This window comes from Lissotriton helveticus, chromosome 1_1 (assembly GCF_964261635.1).
Source record: "Lissotriton helveticus chromosome 1_1, aLisHel1.1, whole genome shotgun sequence".
Classification (NCBI taxonomy): domain Eukaryota; kingdom Metazoa; phylum Chordata; class Amphibia; order Caudata; family Salamandridae; genus Lissotriton; species Lissotriton helveticus.
Window position 1 is genome coordinate 1670468112 of NC_136057.1, and position 18399 is coordinate 1670486510.

Here is an 18399-nt window from a genome sequence, read left to right on the forward strand (position 1 = left end):
TGAAACATGTCAAGCCTTAAACGAGTTAACAGCATTTTTTCGTATTGGGTTAGACTAAAAGACAAATAGGGTTACGATGCAAAGACAGTCTGCACTAGTATGGTTTGTTGTACAGATTGTTTGTGGATCTCTGTTACTAAACGTAGCTGTCTCAGATGTGCGAGACATTCCTTTTTTAGGTCCACCTTAGAAATTTAATTTATCCTAGAAGGATAGTCAAAGTATTTTTTATAGCCCAAGTCCGCTAGTGTTGCTTTGACAAAGGCTAACCATTTGATTTTTTTACATTGGTCAAGGCTCAGAGTGTCTTCAATAATGGATCTCGTGAGATGGCATTGATCAGTGACCCATATTCTACGCCACAACATTACTGGCTGTAGTTTTATAATGTCTGTTATATAGTCTAATCCCAGTTCTGTATGACATGCATATGTGGAGGTACTCCTTGGGATCGCAAGTAGGTATCTTAAAAAAGAATTTTCAATCTTTTGAATCACATCCACGTTTACAAAACCCCATAGTCCCGCCCCATCTATTGCTGTAGATATGCATTTTGCATTGTATATTTTTATCATTTCTTGTATTGGACGTTGGCCCAGCCTTTGTGAGAATGCTTTTAGTGAGACAATTTCCCTCAGAAAGGTAAGTTTCCTGGCATTGACCGCTGGGTTCCACTTGAACTTCTCATCTATTACTACTCCCAGGTATGGGTAGGTTATTGTTCTATCTAGTGGTTCACCTTTTACAAACAACCTTCGATGTTTCCCGATCCCCTTCCCGGCCTGCATGGTATACAAAAAATTAAAACTATAACAAAAGATTGCCTAAAGTATAACGATAATAACCAATACCTAAAAAGAAGGCGAAAATGCATTGTAACAAATCAAACGTATAAAATGTAGAAATACATTGCAATATTGTATAATATTAAATCATGAACTTGACGCTAGTTGTTATCTAAAGGCTAATCCAGTATATAGTCTTTTTTGCCAACCAGGCTTGAATTTCATCCTTCTTGTTATAAGTTACTTAATACAACTCAGGTTCTAAATAGTATGATTCCTAGATTGCACAATTTGAAAAGTTGATTCATCCAGTTTTATTACCATGGACATGCTCCAAACATCTCATGAATCCAAAATTGCAACAGTTTTTTAAATTGAAGTTATTTTAAAATTGTACTATGAATTTTGAACGCCCCTTCTTTATCACACACTTCCCACCTTCTTTCTTCTATACAATTGTTTGCATCAAAATACACTTTATACATGTCTTAGTATTCCCATCTATGCAAAACCAGATCTTCTTTAGAATTATGTCACTCTAATTCTGTGGTCAACTTTAACCAGACTGAGTTAAGTTTATTGTGAGGTTTCCAACCTCTAAGTGAAGCAAATGGAGATATTGATGTCTCAATATTAGACCTCGCACCGTGTGCCCATCACATTTCTCTCAACACATATTTCAGGGATTTCTTATTAAGAAGTACACGCTGCGCATAGCTCTTCTCTGTCTTATTCATACTCTCAGCTAAACCATTAGCTTGAGGTGAATCAAAAGCTATCTTGAAATGTACTATGAACAGTTCCTTGAGAAAATCTCTCATTTCCTGTGACACAAATTATACTCCATTACCTGTGGCAAGACTTTTAGGAACACCTTGCTTAGAGAATTCCTCTTTCAAAAATTCAATGACTGTCTTGGCATTTATAAAAGACACACATTTGGTGACTACCCACTTAGATGAGTAATCTACTAATAATATTGGATGTATGACGTTAGAACGCATACATTGACAACGCGTACCTTTACAACGCGTTCGTAACAACGAAAGTTGTTACTACGCATTGCGCTGGGGGGCGCAAAATTGATTAATTTAATTTACTATTCCAACACCAGTCCCCGTGGATAGTAGGGAAGGTGTTGGGATAGTAAATTAAATCATGTACTATCCTTGAGCGCCCCCCAGTGCAATGCGTGGTAACAACTTTCGTTGTTACGCCCGTGTTGTAACGGTATTCCGTGGTAATGCTTGCGTTCTAAATGCTGCATACCAATAATATTACATACCGTTTATCGTGAGCTATTATATCAAAGAGGCCAGCGATGTCTAGACTTAAGCCTCTACTGGATCACCAACCAGGGGAAGAAGAACAGTGTGAGGTTTTTTTTCATCTTTATTTGTTCAATGCCAAACGTCTTTTACAACCCCTTCTACCTCATTATCCATTCCCTGCTACCAATACTATTCACCTAGTCTAGCTTTTGTCATGTTCCTTCCTAAATGCCCTTCATGGGCCAAATTAATCAATTTTTCTCTCAAAACTGTTGGGGGTGCCACACGTTTCCCCCTGAATATTTTTCCTTCCACTAGGGTTGGTTCATCCTTAACACTAAATAATCCATCTAAGATGGACAGTATTTCTTTCTTGCCTGCCACCCTTTCACAATGAACTCATTCAATACCAGCAAATCTGAATGATATGAATTGGCATTCACCCATTCTTTGTCATCCAACGCTGGCTCACATACCCAATTCACTAATGCACTTTCACGATTTTCCTCACAATGATCAATTGGCAACTTCAATAGTCAGTTCGCCATACTATTTTTTGTACCTGGTACATGCTCAACAATGAAATTGTGACAAGACAATCCTTCTGACCAACATCTAATCCTAAGGGACACATTTTCAGTCTCTCTGCTGAAGAAGATATAAGTAAGTGGTCGACGATCTGACCTTGCCTTGAGAGGTATACCCCACAAAAAAGTTTAAAGTGGAGAATTGCCCAATACACAGCCAATGCCTCTCGCACAGTAAAGGAATACCGTTCTTCAGCACCCTTTAATAAATGAGAGGCAAAAGCCACCACCTTTAGCCCCCACTGACCACTTGAGCCAACACTGCCACTAAGCCTTTGATGCTGCCATCAGTTGATAGAATTATTCTGTTACTGGCATCAAAATGTTCCAAAGTTGGTAACTTTCCAATGTACTCTTGAAAGCTTAATCACACTCCTCAGTCCAACTGAATTGAGAACTCTTTTTGAGTAGGATCCTAAATGGCTTAGAAAGATAGGCAAAATGTTGAATGAATTTTGAACAAAATTCTGCTACCCCAGAAATGAGCGCACTTGATCTTTATTTTCTGTTTTGGGGGCCCAAATAATACACTGTTCACTAAATCAATTCTTAGACTTATACCTTCGCCTGAGATGGTGTGTCCCAGGTAAGTCACAGTTGACACTTCTCCTATTTAATAACGAACCTTGCTTTTTGCAACTGCTCCAACACATTTCATGCTATACTATCATGCTCCTGCTTATCCTTGCCATGAACTAGACATCCTGGGAAAAAAACACTTTGTCCAATCCTTCTAACACTTTCTTCATAACCTTATGGAAACATGTCCCAGATGAAGCACGACCAAAAGGCACACAAATGAACATGAATGTGACCAGAGGGGTAACAAAAGATGTCAGAGGTCTAGAGTCAGGATGGAGCATAACCTGGCAGTAAGCTAAGTACCAGTCCATCACACTGAATACTTTTGCGTCAGCTGCACCATTTAAAAAATGTTCAGTAATGTCTGGCTGTCGACCCAGATGTGTTTATTCAACCCCCTCAGATCAACACACATTTGAAACTCCTTTCCACCATTCTTGGGAGTGAACACTATAAGGGCAAACCACTCAGAACACTTAATTTTTTCAATCACACCTTTCTCTTTTAATTTTTTTATTTCTTGCTCTATTGGGGCTAGCAACATATGAGGAACTGTCCTCAATTTAGGTACACCTGCCACTGCACCATTCTTCCGAACAAGCTTATGTTCAAGATTTCTCAGTAATCCCAAATCATTACCAAATACTTTAGGAAATTTTGAAAAACATTTCATCCGGTAACTCCTCATTTGCCATTAATAAGGCTTTCTGTTTAGTATTTTGATGGCGTTATCACCACGTCCCTTTGATGTCTCCAATCAAGAGGTTATCACCCCTTTTTGCCACGTATACTTTTCCCACTGTTTTTCGATCAGCAAATTGAATCTTCATTAGAAAATATCCCAGCACATCTTTCTTCTTACCACCATACCCCATAGGATTTATGTCAAGGGTTTATAATGGGATTTTTTCATTTCCAAATATTGAGTCCCAATTTTTGTCACCAACCATAGTATATAGTATGCTGAGTCAGTAAGTACATATATTCTTTTCCCACCAACTACAGTCTCACATTCTGGCATCTCAATGGGATCAGCATTCTATAATTTCTCACATTTAACACAATTCTTTTCCACACAATTCACACCCTGTTGTGTAGTCCCTCTGCACACACAAGCATAGTGCCCTTTCTTCCTCATCCTCAATGTAAAGTTCCAGCAATGATACCACTTCAGAGTTTATTTGAAGCTTACAGCATTAGACCACAAACCTTTGGAGACAGCGAACAATCTTCCAACTTACTGTCGCTTGTTCAAACCCTAGAACCCATTGGTGCATAGAATACTATGCCATCATGAAGTGACATACATGATATTCCACACATAGCAACCTGATCCAAGCCACAACATGAACTTCCCTGCGACCGTATATACGCCTCGGACTTTCTCCAAATGCATGGCATTGGTGCCGACCCACCTTCGCCACCAAAATATTTTCATATACCCATACTTTGAAAACTGGCTAATACAGGCAAACGCCCAAATTAAATTGACAAAAGACTTCATCTGCTGGTGCTGCAAATAATTTATCAGAATTCAATCATGACACTAGTCCAAATGATAACATTTCTATGAGAAGTTCTAGTCACTGTTCAAAGAGAAGTGTAACCTTCGGAGAACAAAGTGCCATTTATTTTACTGACATGTCAGTATGGCACTATGAATCCGACTGCACATCAAATCTCGTAACTTCTGGGTTCATGGCTTCCTGCTATTGTTTGGAATGCCCAATTGCATATGATGCATAGTCCACAAGCCTGGGAGATCAGTGGTCATAGAAAATAGATAGACTGAGATTGACATGTGCATGGTGGTGCAAGAGCAGCGATCTTTTCCTGGGCATTCCGTTGCAACAGAGCCTACCATCTCAGGCATTAGTGAGAGAGGTCTTGATTTTAAGTAGGCAGGTGCGCCTGGGCAATTTGTCTGTCCAAAGAACATGGCCTGTCAAACTAGAACTCTTACAATGTCAAATTCCTGGAGCTTAGAGCTGTTCACCTAGTGCTGAAGGATTTTCTGCTCACATTAACATCAAAACGGTGTTGTGCAAATAGACAACACTACCATGATGCACATTCCACAAACAAGCAGGTAAGAATCAGATCCTGGCCTCTGTCCTTGGATGCGTTATAGTGAGTGAGCTGCAGGCCTTCTCACCTAATCTGCCTTACCTCTCAGTCCATTCTGACAAACTGATGTTTTGCACAAGGGCCTCTTTCTATCAAAAGTGGTCCCCCCATTTCATGTAGGCCAATCTATCACCTTGCCTACCTTTTATGCTCCTCTACATCCTCTAAAGAAGAGGAGCGACTCCATCATCTGCTCCCAAAAACAGCGTTGTTGTTCTACCTTTACCACACTTGAGAGTTCCAAGTGGGCGGCCAACTCTTTGTGGGGTTTGTTGGTGCAAAGAAAGGTCGGGCAGTGCCGAAGTGCTCCATCCTGAGATGGGCCGTGCTCTGCATCAAAATCTGCTATGCAATGGCCAATAAGCAACCTCAATCTAGTTCAGTTCAATTCAAATAAACATTATTCAGGTGAAATTTCACCCATAAAAGTAATATAAATAAATACATCCGTTAGAAGAAGACATTTAAAAATATCATACAACATTTAAAAGATGAATAGTAGCACAACTCAACATAATTATAGCAGCATAGTGCCTCAGCCCTTACAGCATATTTCAAGAAGCAGCCACATGGAAGCAAACCTCTTTGTCAGATAGTTGCAGGAGAAGCCTAAATGCGTCTTTAACATGCCTAATATTTTGATAACTCTTTTTTTCAAAGTGGCACTAAAAGCATCCTGGCTTTCATAAAATGTATAGAAAAACATAAAATGCATCATTGTTTGACCTGTTTTCCCATCACAAGCACATGGAATAACAGTAAGATATATTTTTAAACCAATGGGCTAACACAACAGGTATTTGACGATGTAAGCTTTTAAGCAGGACAGGAGTGAACGTTCCCAGTGTCCCAGCCACAGTCAAAGATAGTTTGTGTGGGCAATTCAGAGCTTTCAGAGATTGAGATGCCATTACCTGCATATTTCAATCCATTTTTCTTAGTCAACAAATCTCATGATCACAAAGTGCAAGTGTGACATTTAAAAAAATAAGACTTATACATGTATCTGGCTCAGCGAAAGGCCCGTGCTGACCGATTTTGCTAATTTCCATTTTAACAAATGACAACCAAGGGATTTAAAGACCATTGTCACAAGGGAGACAGTCCATTATAATTCTCTGGATAGGGCTGCATCTTCATTCTTCCAGATTTGCAGCCATAGTAATATTGGTAGGGCTCTTGCGTAATCCTCAAGATGACCCAAACCCAGCTCTTTGTGGCAAGTAAAATGAGAAGTTGAAATCAGGGATGCTAATGTCGGTCTACAAAATCTCTTTTCTTCCCGTTGAAGTATCTCTGAAGTCGTGCTACCCCAAACTTCAGCCCCATAGTAGGGACACACTGAGACTTATATATCTGCATCAGGGGCATCAATTGGCCACTGTCCAGGGGCTGTGAAAGACTAAGAAGGGAACCAAGTTCCTTGGATAGTCGTACTTTGCTTTGGGTAATGCTGAGGTTCCACGACCGCGAAGCAGAGAACGTGACTCCTAAATACGGTAAGGTTCTTAGATTGGTCAACCAATTAGGGCTCACCAATAGGGTTGAGAGCTGGCTACACATGGGCCCATAATATGAGACTTGGATATGTTGAAATGTAAATCCTGTAACGCCATTAACTCAATAAAAGCATGCACTAATGAATGCAGCGCCTTCCGAGTGTGTGCCATAAGCACTGCATCATTCGCATATAAAAATGTAGGTACAAGTCTCCCACTGATCTTTGAAACATCGCCCGTAATTCCCATTAAAAAAGGATGAAGACATTTAATATATAAAATACATAAAAGGGGAGCGAGCACACAGCTTTGTCTCTACAAACCTCTGTATCTTTGGATACTTTTCCTATCACAAAATCTGACCCTGGCTCTCATGTCAGTGTGAAAATACACAAGGAAGTACACAAGTGAACTATCCAACTCCCGAGATCCATAAAAGCAAGCTCTTTTCACCAGTGCTAAAAATGCGACCACTGCGTTAGCATAGTTCCGGTCCTGGATATCTGCCAGGCAGCAATGTGGGCTTCACTGCACATGTTTACCAAACATTACAGTCTGGACAGTCCGGACCGTGGGGATGGGCACTTTGTCCGTTCGATCCTGCAGGACTTTCTCATTTAAAATTAGTTTTCAGACCCTCCTCTGGGGATGTTATTGCTTGGGTATCTATTTAATGGTAAGGAATCTGTATCTAGAAGTCTCTATCAGATGAACAAGTTACTTGCCTTCAGTTATACCTTATCTGGTAGAGACTATTTCTAGCTGCAGCTTCCTTATTGACGCAACCATCCTCCCAGCTTGGCAAATGGATTTCTAGGGAGAGGGCTGACCCCTATCGGGCTGCAGTTTTGACACACCAGTAGTCAGTGATCTTCATGAGTCTGCGCTTTTGGCGTGGAAAGTCATGAAAAGTAACTGACGTCGACGCACCTGGGTGGCACCTATATATGTACCGAGACATCACTTCCAGTGCGGACGATGCAGAATATGAATGCAGGCCTTTCACTTCCACATCGGCAAAGCATCACCCTGCTGGCCTCCTTCGTTCCGCCTCACCCTACTAAACAGGAGGATAGACTCCATCGTTTGGACTAAAAAAGAGTGTTGTTATTCTACAGTGATTGCACCACTTTTGCACCACAGAACACCAGGTGGATGACCAACTCTTCGATGAATTCGCCAAGGTGAAGCTACTACACATTGGCCAAATATTAAGGCCCTGAGAGCTCACTGCACCAGAGTCAAGTTTGTGACCACTGTGTTAGCTTGCATACTCTCTCTCCAGGACTTATATCAGGCTGCTATGTGGGAATCTCTGCACACATTTACCAAACACTACTCCCAGGTCTGTCATGATGGGACTTTGCCCATTAGGTCCTCCCGGAATCTTTGGCCCAAGCCAATTTACAGACCTCCCCTGGGGACGCATTGCTTGGGTATCTGTTTTAAGGTAAGGAATCTGCGACTAGAAGTCGCTGTCAGATGAGCAGGTAACACCTTATCTGGTAGAGACTCTAATTGCAGATTCCTTACCCAACCTCCCTGCTTCTGCCCACTGGTTTTTCTTCTTAGAAAGGTCCCTGTAGGTCCTTAGTTAGTGCCATACAATAAATAATTAGCATTCTGATGTGGCTCCGTGCTTCTGACATGGAAATTTAATGAAAAGAAACTGCTATTAGAGTGCTTGGGTGGTGGCTCCATAGGCAAATGCATATCACTTTCAACACTGCAGATGTGGATGCCGCTAGACACCACCTACTGGCACGCAGAGATACTGCTTAAGATTTTTCAGATCCAGTCTAACCCCAGGGGAATATGCTAAGGTAAGGATTCTAGGGCTAGAGTCTCTACCAGATAAGGCGTACCAAAGGTAATTAATTGTCAGAAAAATTCCTGCTGCTCAACCCATTCCCTCCTCTTGCGTTCCCAGTAGAAGCGCAACTTTGTCCCAATAATATTGGATTTTTTGAAAGTATATTCCTTCTCTTACTCACTTTCCCCCATTGTAAAATCTCTTGGCCTAGAATGGTAAACATATTATGTCAGCAGTCCCCGGGAAAGTTGATGTACAAGCCCTCATCATGTTCAGACTTGATTATGGAAATGCACCCTTAGTAAGTGTTGCACTTGCAGCTTTGGCACCACTGAAAGCAATTCTCGACTCAGCAGCCTGGCTACTAAATCACAGAAATTTAACCACAACACATTTCTATTGCAAGCTTCATGGACTAAATGTGTGGATCAGTTCCAAACTTTTCTGCCAGGTTTGTAAAGCAGTACAACAAAACAACCATTCATACTCGTATGTCTTGCTTCCTATCTTCGCCCGTCTAAGAAGAATACACGGCACTGAACGAGACCTAGATTCAGAACTTCATTGGTCCAGAAAGATTCTTCTCTGATTTTACGACTATGGCATGGAATTCACTTCCAGTCGATATCAGAACTAAACCTTCCCTCCTCTCCTCCAGGAGCAACCTAAATACTCACCGTGTCTGAGTCTTTCTGGAATAAATATTGCTACCTTCATTCTAAAAAGTATTTTTTTTATCTTCACCAAACATGAGACCCTTCTTAAACGTTGGATCTGTCTACTCCTTTACTGTTGATATTCTCTTTAATGCATTTTATACAGTACCTTGTTTTGATACAAATACATTTGTCTGTGAAATTTGAGGTGTATGTAAATAATCCATTGTATGCTCCAAGGGCGAGAAATCTTCCATGAGGGTAATACTGTTGTTTCTTTTTACACTTTTTAATACTGTTAATTGCTGATTTGTATGTAAAATGGCGGCTACGGTGATCTTTTGCTCTTGTCTTAGTGTCTCTGTATGGTTGGGCCTGTGGATTAGTATTCCATTTTCAGTGCTCCTTTTTGATTATTTTTAAATCGAGATCTTACTTAGTTTGTAGTTCCACCATTCCTTTTTTATAAAATCTTGACAAACTCCGGTGCATAGACCATCACAGAATAACCGGCTTAGTTCTGCACAGTTCCGTTTCTCTATGTATTCACTGTTAAGGACTAAAATTTGCCCGGGGGAATGATGATAAAATCCGAACGGTAATTCGGATGGTGCTTTCGACTCATTTAGCAAGCCATGCTCTTGTAATGTTCTAGCAACACCTTCAGCCTCTGGCCAAAGTTAAAGGCGTTACTAATACATTTTCAGACTAGTCTTGGGGATCACTGATGCTGGTGTGGTTGATTAGTTCAGGTGAGGCTTGTCTAACTTTTGTAAAAGCATGTTATCGTCTGTGGGCATGGTTGAAGTTGTGTGCCAAGCAGATAATGTTTTAAAAATGTGCTTGATTTTGCAGGACATAGCCGCGACATTGCATAACCATGATTACATGCACAAATCTTGGGTTCTTTCCTTTTATATCAAACCGGTCCCAGAATGCTTGTTTCCGGTCCAGGGAGGAATTGGCTTGGCAGTTTGGGTGGCCTGTTCCCTTGAGGAATAGGGTCAAGACTGATTTACATATAGCTGAGTCCAAACTGAGATGGCGAAGTGAGCTAAAGAACGATGATGGATTCAACCCAGATCTGTGACTGGGGGTGAGTGTCTGAAAAGTTTCAGCGCTCCGTCCATCATCTCCTTGTGTTTGCCTATTACATCATAGGTCATGTGTTGCGCTTCTTCAAAATGAGAATTATTTGAAAGCCATTAGCCATTCACAACTTGTTAAAATGTCTCCAGTGTGTGTTAGTGTAAGCCAGCAAATATGGACTAATGAAAAATTAGCAACGTTTACTCTCCAGACAGCATGACAGAGTGCCCAGCCATTTGTAAGTGTGCACTAATGCTAGTTTACAGCTCAATGGTGGTGAGCAGACTGTCCTTCCAGAAAACGTCTGCTCCTCATTACATATATTTAAGCGGAATCCTTATCAATGATATACTAATAGTAGCTCATAGTAGGGCAGGCATTGTTCCATAAACGATATATTATTAGAGCATCATCCAAGAATAGTGACACCACGTGCTAACCCACATTTCACACAGTTATCCAGTAGTGGGGTATCTTTCATAAATTCACATGCCTGAATCATTCCCCGAGGCCGAGGCGGGAGTACCACGGTACATAAAAAAGCAGTGCCAAAAGTAAATTACAGTAGTAGGGCCTAAATACAGGCCTGAATCTATGAAAGATACCAATACTGGATAGCTGAAGTTACAGGTAAGTAACTTGTTTTCTTTCACCTTTCTGCTACGCCCCGGCAGCCCTCAACTTCCGTTCGAATTTTACATAAACTAACGCCTGTTGTGACCTTATGTGGTGCTTAGATTAAGCCTTCCTCGGAATATTCACTTGCAGCAGGACATTTTGGGTAGCATGCACTGGCTATTGTGTCTTCTTGCCATGACAGCAAGTGGACGCCTCCCAAGCTTGACAAATTACTGTTCCATTTTATTTAAACAGACTATGTTCGTGCTGTGTTGATAACAGTTCCTCCAAGCACAGGCAATTGGATTTGCAATTTTAGAAACTGGTGAAGCAGCTTGTGTCCACTTCTGTCACTTTGCTTCAAATGGCTAGAACTCTGATAGAGTGTTGTGTCTTTGCATAAAAGTGAGTGACTCATTAAAGATGTGCACCTTGGCACTTTCTAGTCAGTTTTACTGTACCTTCAGCGATGTTTATCAAGCTGCTTTCATCACCCTCACAGACCATGTCTGGTCAGTGGTATGAAAACTGCTGCAAGGAAACCTAAAGGACCTGCATGTTCAAGAGTCCTCCCTTTTACAAAGAGCTAGGCGGGTGAGAGAAGGTGGGGTGAAGGAGTTTGAGGGTTCTTCATCTGTAACGTCTACTGACAATGCGAGCAAGAAGTTACCACTGTGAAATATGTACTGATAAAAGCATTGGTGTGAACTAAAATGTGTCTAGCTCAATTTATTTTCTTATGTTTTGACTACACTTGTGTAAAATTAAATTTAATTTATTTTACTGTTGCTTTTAAATGTATGTGGTTTCATTTGCTTTTAAGTTTGCTCGGTCTTTTTGTATGCATTGTTTATTCTATACAAAACCTTTTTGCACAGCACTGATATGTATGTCGAATTTCAACTCCTGAAATAGGATGTAGAAAAGATCTGTATTTCTCAACATTTATCGTGACATGTTTTTTTTTCAGTGTTTAATTACTAAAATGTTATTTTCACTTCATGTTTGAGAGCGAGCAATGAGAAAAACTAAATGATTTATCTTTTTTCACTCTTCGCAGCTAAGAGTCTTCAAACTGGCAAAGTCCTGGCCAACTTTAAATATGCTGATTAAAATCATCGGGAATTCTGTTGGAGCCCTGGGAAACCTGACTTTGGTTTTGGCCATCATCGTGTTCATCTTTGCTGTGGTAGGCATGCAGCTGTTTGGTAAAAGTTACAAGGATTGTGTCTGCAAAATCAACTCGGAGTGTGTTCTTCCTCGGTGGCACATGAACGACTTCTTCCATTCCTTCCTCATTGTGTTCCGTGTACTCTGTGGCGAGTGGATTGAAACCATGTGGGACTGTATGGAGGTGGCGGGACAAGCCATGTGCTTGTGCGTCTTCATGATGGTCATGGTCATCGGGAACTTGGTGGTACGTAACAAATTCCTTTTTTTCCTTTAATTGTAAAAACTAAATTTTCCTGACTGCCTTTGCTTAACCCTTTATCTTTCATTTCACTTGAAATATCTTATGGCCTGCTGTGTTACTTTATTAAGGTTGCATGTTTGCATTATGACTTGAATTGTGTAAAATTATAATTCTACCTGTGAAATTAAATGCTTTTGCAAAATATCTCAAGAAAAGTGTTTGCAGCAGATTTTCCCAGGAAAAAGTATATTTTCTGGCAGAAACCCTACATTTTATTCTCTGTCATTAATAACAGGTTGTGTTCCTAAAGTCTAGCATTGTCTTTTCTGTATGGGGTGCCGCAGCATAAGGTGTTTGTGGAGTGCGTTTCCCGCTGGTGACGACAGTTTGTTGCTGGGGCTAATTAAGAACTTGCTTTCACGTCTGGAGGGGAGCAGAGCATAGGCGCGATCCAACGTGCATCTTTAAACAAGGACTCCATCTCCCATGAGCCTCACCGACACTCGCACCTGCAGAGGGGCTTGGAGCACCGCCCCCCCCTGCCGTCTGGTACTTATTATACAGCCTCTTCTGCTGCGCGGGAGCGTGCGGGAGCACCCCGGGGCTAAGCCGAGGCAAAGGGCGGGCCCTCTGAGGCCCCCAGAGGACTTAGGAGACTGGACTGGGCTACCCCCTGTTAAGGTCTGGCTGTACATGTTTGTGTTCGGACATTGCCACCACTAATGATTTACTGCTTGTTATAATATAGATCTATTTTTGGGGTGAAAGCTAGTTTGTTCTCTCTTTTACCTCTTCCTATCCTAGTTGTTTCTGATGTCAACACGCTCAGGAAAAGTGTTGAAGGGGGTGGGCGGCTCGATTAGCGGGACAATGGACCAGTTTATTACTAGGGCGTTCTTGGTTATCGAGAAGGAGATTGCTATTACAGAGCGTCGTCTTTCCCGCGAGCCTCTCTCCCACAAATGTTCATCTTTGGGTCCTATAGGTTTAGCCACTTCCCCTGTTCAGGTGTCTGAGGCTTTGATTTTGGATTCCCCAGGGGTGGATGACCATAGAGTCGCTGCTATAAGGAAGAGTTTGGATAGGTTGTCTGCTACTCTAAAGCCCATGGATCTTACGGCCCCAATCCCTGAAGAGAGGTCGGTTGAGTCAGTTGTACCCCCGGTCTCCTTGTCTCCGCTTACCCAGGAAAAAGAGTCCCTTGTGGTAATGAAACAGCTTCGAAGAGGTCAGTTGGTTTAGTTGCTTCCAAAAAGAAACGTACAAAAAGCCCAAGAAAAGGGAGAACCACCAAACCTTCAAAAAAGTCTAGAATTTGCCCTAAGAGGAGCATGGGTGAGGTGGTGCAGGGCAGGGAGGTAAATGAGGGTCTTATGAGTCCAGAAGGTCGGATGGGGGACCTGTCTACTGGCTTACTGGGCAAACATCCGGCCTTAAGCCCGCATGCCCATCCTTCTACAGGGCCTCACCCTGTTACAGGTCCCCATCCTGTCATTCTCACATTGACTCAGATTGAACATCTTATGAAATCCTTGATCCTCCAGTCCTGCAAAGAGTAAAGGGTTTGGCAGAGAGGCTGGATAGTTTTGAACAAACTACCAGGGACAACTTCTTTTCTCTCAAATTAAAATCAGGGAAGCTGGGCAGGTGGTGACCTCGTCCCCTCAGAGTACTCCTATTCAGGATAATGCGTCTGATCAAATCCCAATGCTGGGGGTAGGGGCCCCTGTCGTGAGCACAGCAGTATCTCCCTTAGGATCTACATCCGCCCTTCCTAGAAAAGCTGTTCCTAGTACCCATGATCAACCGACAGTCCCTGTAAATACTAACAACTCTCGCACTACGGCCAAAAGGCCTTTAGGTCTCGACAAATCTAGTTTTACACATAGCTCGTAAGGGACCCAATGGGGGGCCTACTCAAAATCCAGTTTTGCTCCCTAACACGCAGACAGTGGGTAGGGGGGGTTCCACTATTATTACTCCCCTTGCTAATCTCCCCCCTGATTACCAACCCTTTGTTGTGGTTTTGACCGGGGTTCCTGTGTTGGAGCCAGGCAAACACGAATCTTATGGTGAACTAAAAAATAAGACCACGTTCTGGATGAGGGAACATAGACCGTTACCCAGTTTTCTGGATGGTCTTATTCTCCATGTTAGACGGGTTAGTTGGTTGGGTGCTAGGCCGAAAGACCTGAGGGGAGATTGTATAATAGTAAACTTTAAGGACGACAGAGTAGCTGGTTTTATCTGTAATCACTTTCCCAAAGATGGTAAATCTGGAATCAATACACATGAGCTGAACTACTTTTACCCTCGTCAAGCCTTTCCGCAGTAAGTGAATACGCCAAACTGGGGGGGTAGGGTCAAGGTGCATTCCAACCACAAACTCCCTCCTCATAGCTTGTTTTCACACTCTGTTGGGCCAGCACCTCAGTGGCCGAGATGGGGTTGTTGACCTGCAGCTCTTTCCCACACAGAGGGGAGGCCACATGCCCCAATAGTTAGGCCTGAGAGTTGTTCTATGGTGCAGATTAGGGATGGATTGATGTCTCTTTCCCCTCTGGCTCCTGTGCCCACCCAGTTTTTTGGTACTTTTAGCAAGGATGCTTTGGTTTTGGACCACCCGGAGAGCAATTGTGCATCTTTGGGGGACGTAGCTTCTGTTTCTGTGTCTGGTGTCGTACCTCCGTCTATTTGTCAGCTGCAATTAGATCAGGGAGAAACTGTTAGTCCCCTGAAAATTGTCAGCTGGAACATAGTGGGCATTGCCAAGAATCTAGATCATCCGGACTGGAATTTGTTCATGGAGTCCTTTGGAATATGTATTTTTCAGGAGACCTGGTGCCTCGAGCCTTGTTATAAGGTAGGGTATACCTCCCACTTTGTTCCGGCTACTCCCTCTATCTCAGGAAAAGGTCGTCCTTCGGGGGCCTACTTATCTGGGTCAGCATTTCATTTGGGCTTGATGTTAGGCAGTGTGTTTCCCTGTCACTTGATTTAATGAGACTCTCTCTTAGTGGTTCCTTTAGAGGCCGGTCTTTAGAAATCTTTAACATCTACGCCAGAGGCGGCTGTAGGGACTTGTCCTCTCCCATTTTATTGGGGTTGGAACGCGATCTTAGCTTGTGTACTCCCAACATGTACGTTCTGGTTGCAGGTGATTTTAACTGCACGTTCGAGCCCCTTCCTGCAGATGATATCCTTGGGATAGCAGAGGAGGACACGAGGAGGGGCATTCCACCTCTAGCATTAGCACCCATAAAAAGATGGTCTAAACGTGCTATGCAGCTGAATGCCTTAGTTCTTGAGTATGGCTTAAGGGCGGCTAATGGCAGATCCAAGTTGGACCCTTATGGTTCGCATACATTTAATAGGGTTGGCCATTCATCTAGAATAGATTATTTTTTATTGGATTATAAGCTTTGGGCTTTTATGTCTGATATGGCTTTTATTCCTTCCACAGAAAGCGATCATAATCCCCTTTCCTTGTCGCTTTTGCCCATGTTGACGGCTCTTTCCCGGTCGCGGGAAGTTCCAGTCTTGCGGACAACTGGTGAAGTTTGTCCGGCTAACTGTGGGAGGCGACTTAAGTGGCAAAAGGTCAGTTTGGATGAGGGAAAGGTCCATGGAATAGGCATAATTATGTCCAAGGCTATGACTAGTCTTGGTGGTAGTCCCCTTACTTTTTCATCTGTTTCCTCCCTTTTTTGCAATACTATTGATGCTCTGGGTGAGCTATTTGTGATTCGCAATAAGGATCCTCCTAAGAAATTGTGTAGAGAATCTAGAGGGTCTCATGGATGGTATTCTAAGAAATGTCGGAGGGCGAAAGGGTCTTGATAGAAGCAGTAAGGTCTAAGAGTTCGGAGAGGATTGGGGTGGCTAGGAAGGCTTACAAAAATGCCATTAATAATGCTAAAAAAGAGTGGGATGACCAGTTTTGTTTAGACCTGAAAGAGGCTGGTGCCGGGAGGGACCCGAGGGGTTTGGAATCTAGTTAGGTCAAGAAATAGGCCGGTCGACTCCTTGCTAACTCGTAATATCCCGGAGGAGGCATGGTTTAACCATTTCTTTAAACTTTACTCCTCCTCCCAGGCCGACTTCGGCGGGTTGTTTGTCCTGCCTCCAATGAGTCCGGCTGAGTTTAGTGAAATTCAATCCTTTACACCTAAGGAGATGGAGAGGGTAATTTCTTCTCTAGTACCCCACAAAGCATCGGGTCCGGATGGGGTACCCGGGGATTTGTTCCGTTTAAATTTGACTGAATGGGGGCTACTCATCTCTTCATTACTCAATGCTTCCTATTGAGGTGCAGTCCTTCCTGACTCATGGATGGGAGCTGAGGTCGTTCCTATCTTTAAGAAGGGGAATAGGGATGACCCAGCGAATTATAGGCCTATAAGCCTAATCGATTCGTCCCAGAAGGTGGCAGGGAAGGTGGTTCTGGGGAGAGTATTCCAATGGATAGAGGACAATAAAATTCTTTCAGATCTGCAGGCTGGGTTTAGGTCGGGTACTGGGACCATCGAGCAAACCTTCAGACTGATGCTTCTGTATTGGAAAGTGGTCATATTGGGCAAAGGCAGCTTATATCTCGCCTTTATTGATCTGCGGACGGCGTTTGATCTTGTCCCCCGGAGCCACTGGTGGAAGGTTCTGCTTGATTTGGTAATGCCCATTTATCTATTATCTTTGGTGATTAAGCTCCATTCGGGGAACTTTCCTCGGGTGAGGTGGGGTAAGCAGGGTGAGAAGACAGCAAAAATACCGGTAAGTAGGGGTGTCCGCCAGGGATGTGTGCTTGCCCCCACTATGTTCTCGTTGTACGTGAACGGAGTGGTGGATCATCTTCTGGAAAATCCGACCGACTCACCATCCCTGGCGGGCAGGAGAGTTCCCACCCTACTCTTCGCCGATGACACCCTGCTCATCTCTAAGTCGCCTATGGGCTTACAAATTCTCCTCAACAGTTTTCAACTCTTCTGTGAGTAAAGGGGCCTTGAAATTAATACAGATAAAACCAAATATTTGATCCTCAATCCTCCGAAAAAGCTTGGGAAACCACCATTATTAAATCGGGTACATTTGGAAAGGGTCAAAGAATTTGATTATTTGGGCATCCGTCTGTCCGACACTATGAGGTGGTCAACACACCTTCAAAAGATGTTGTTGAGCCATAAAAGGGTGGTAGGGGCTCTTCTTAAAGAGCAGCACTCATCATCCTTTAAACCTATAGCTCCTGTATTGGACATTTATTCAGCCAGAGGGGTTAGTGGGGCCCTGTACGGCGCTGAGCTATGGGGTTCGGAGAATGTTGACCAGTTAGCATGCTCAGAATCCAAATTTCTGAAAGATTTACTGTCCCTCCCTTACAGTACCCCAACCTTACCACTATTTTTGGATTTGGGATGCCGCCCCATCAAAGACCAGGCAAAGCTGCGCCCTCTGCTCCTCTGGGCTCGCCTGTGGAGAGTCCCAGAACTTTCTAGTTATGCAGAGGGTCTTAGGGAGATATTAGAACTGCCTGGATGGTCAAAGATTGGCTGGCTGCGGGATGTAAAATCACTGCTTGGGGAGTTAGGGCTTTGGGAGTCATGGTATTCGAGGACTGCCCCGCCTAAATCTACCCTGAAAAGGATTTATTGGGATTGGCTGTCGGGGAAGAGAATCTCAAACCCCGATCTTTGTAGATCCTCTAGGGACTTTATTTTGGTAAAGGATGTGTTTTCTCGGGAACCCTATCTCGATGTAATATCAAAATCTAGAGACAGGGCCCTGTTTATTAAATTTAGATTGGGTATTTTACCAGTGAGAGAATTGACTACGACCTGGAAAATCCCGGTGCAAACTATTTCCACATGTGCCTTTTGCCCCTAGAGGACTGAGTCGGTTCCTCATTTACTTTTTGAATGTCCTGCCTATAAAGCCCCTAGAACTAGATGGCTAAAGCCTATTTGC

The 18399-nt window shown here is 42.9% G+C and overlaps 1 protein-coding gene across 2 annotated transcripts in view; it reads left to right on the forward strand.

Moving 5' to 3' along the window:
- Positions 1-18399, forward strand: part of SCN8A (sodium voltage-gated channel alpha subunit 8) — a 566978-nt gene that overhangs the window by 324211 nt on the left and 224368 nt on the right. For both annotated transcript variants that reach the window (XM_078688933.1, XM_078688934.1), the window contains exon 15: positions 12088-12444. In XM_078688933.1, coding sequence (XP_078545059.1) covers positions 12088-12444 — 357 coding nt within the window. The remainder of the gene's footprint in view (positions 1-12087; positions 12445-18399) is intronic.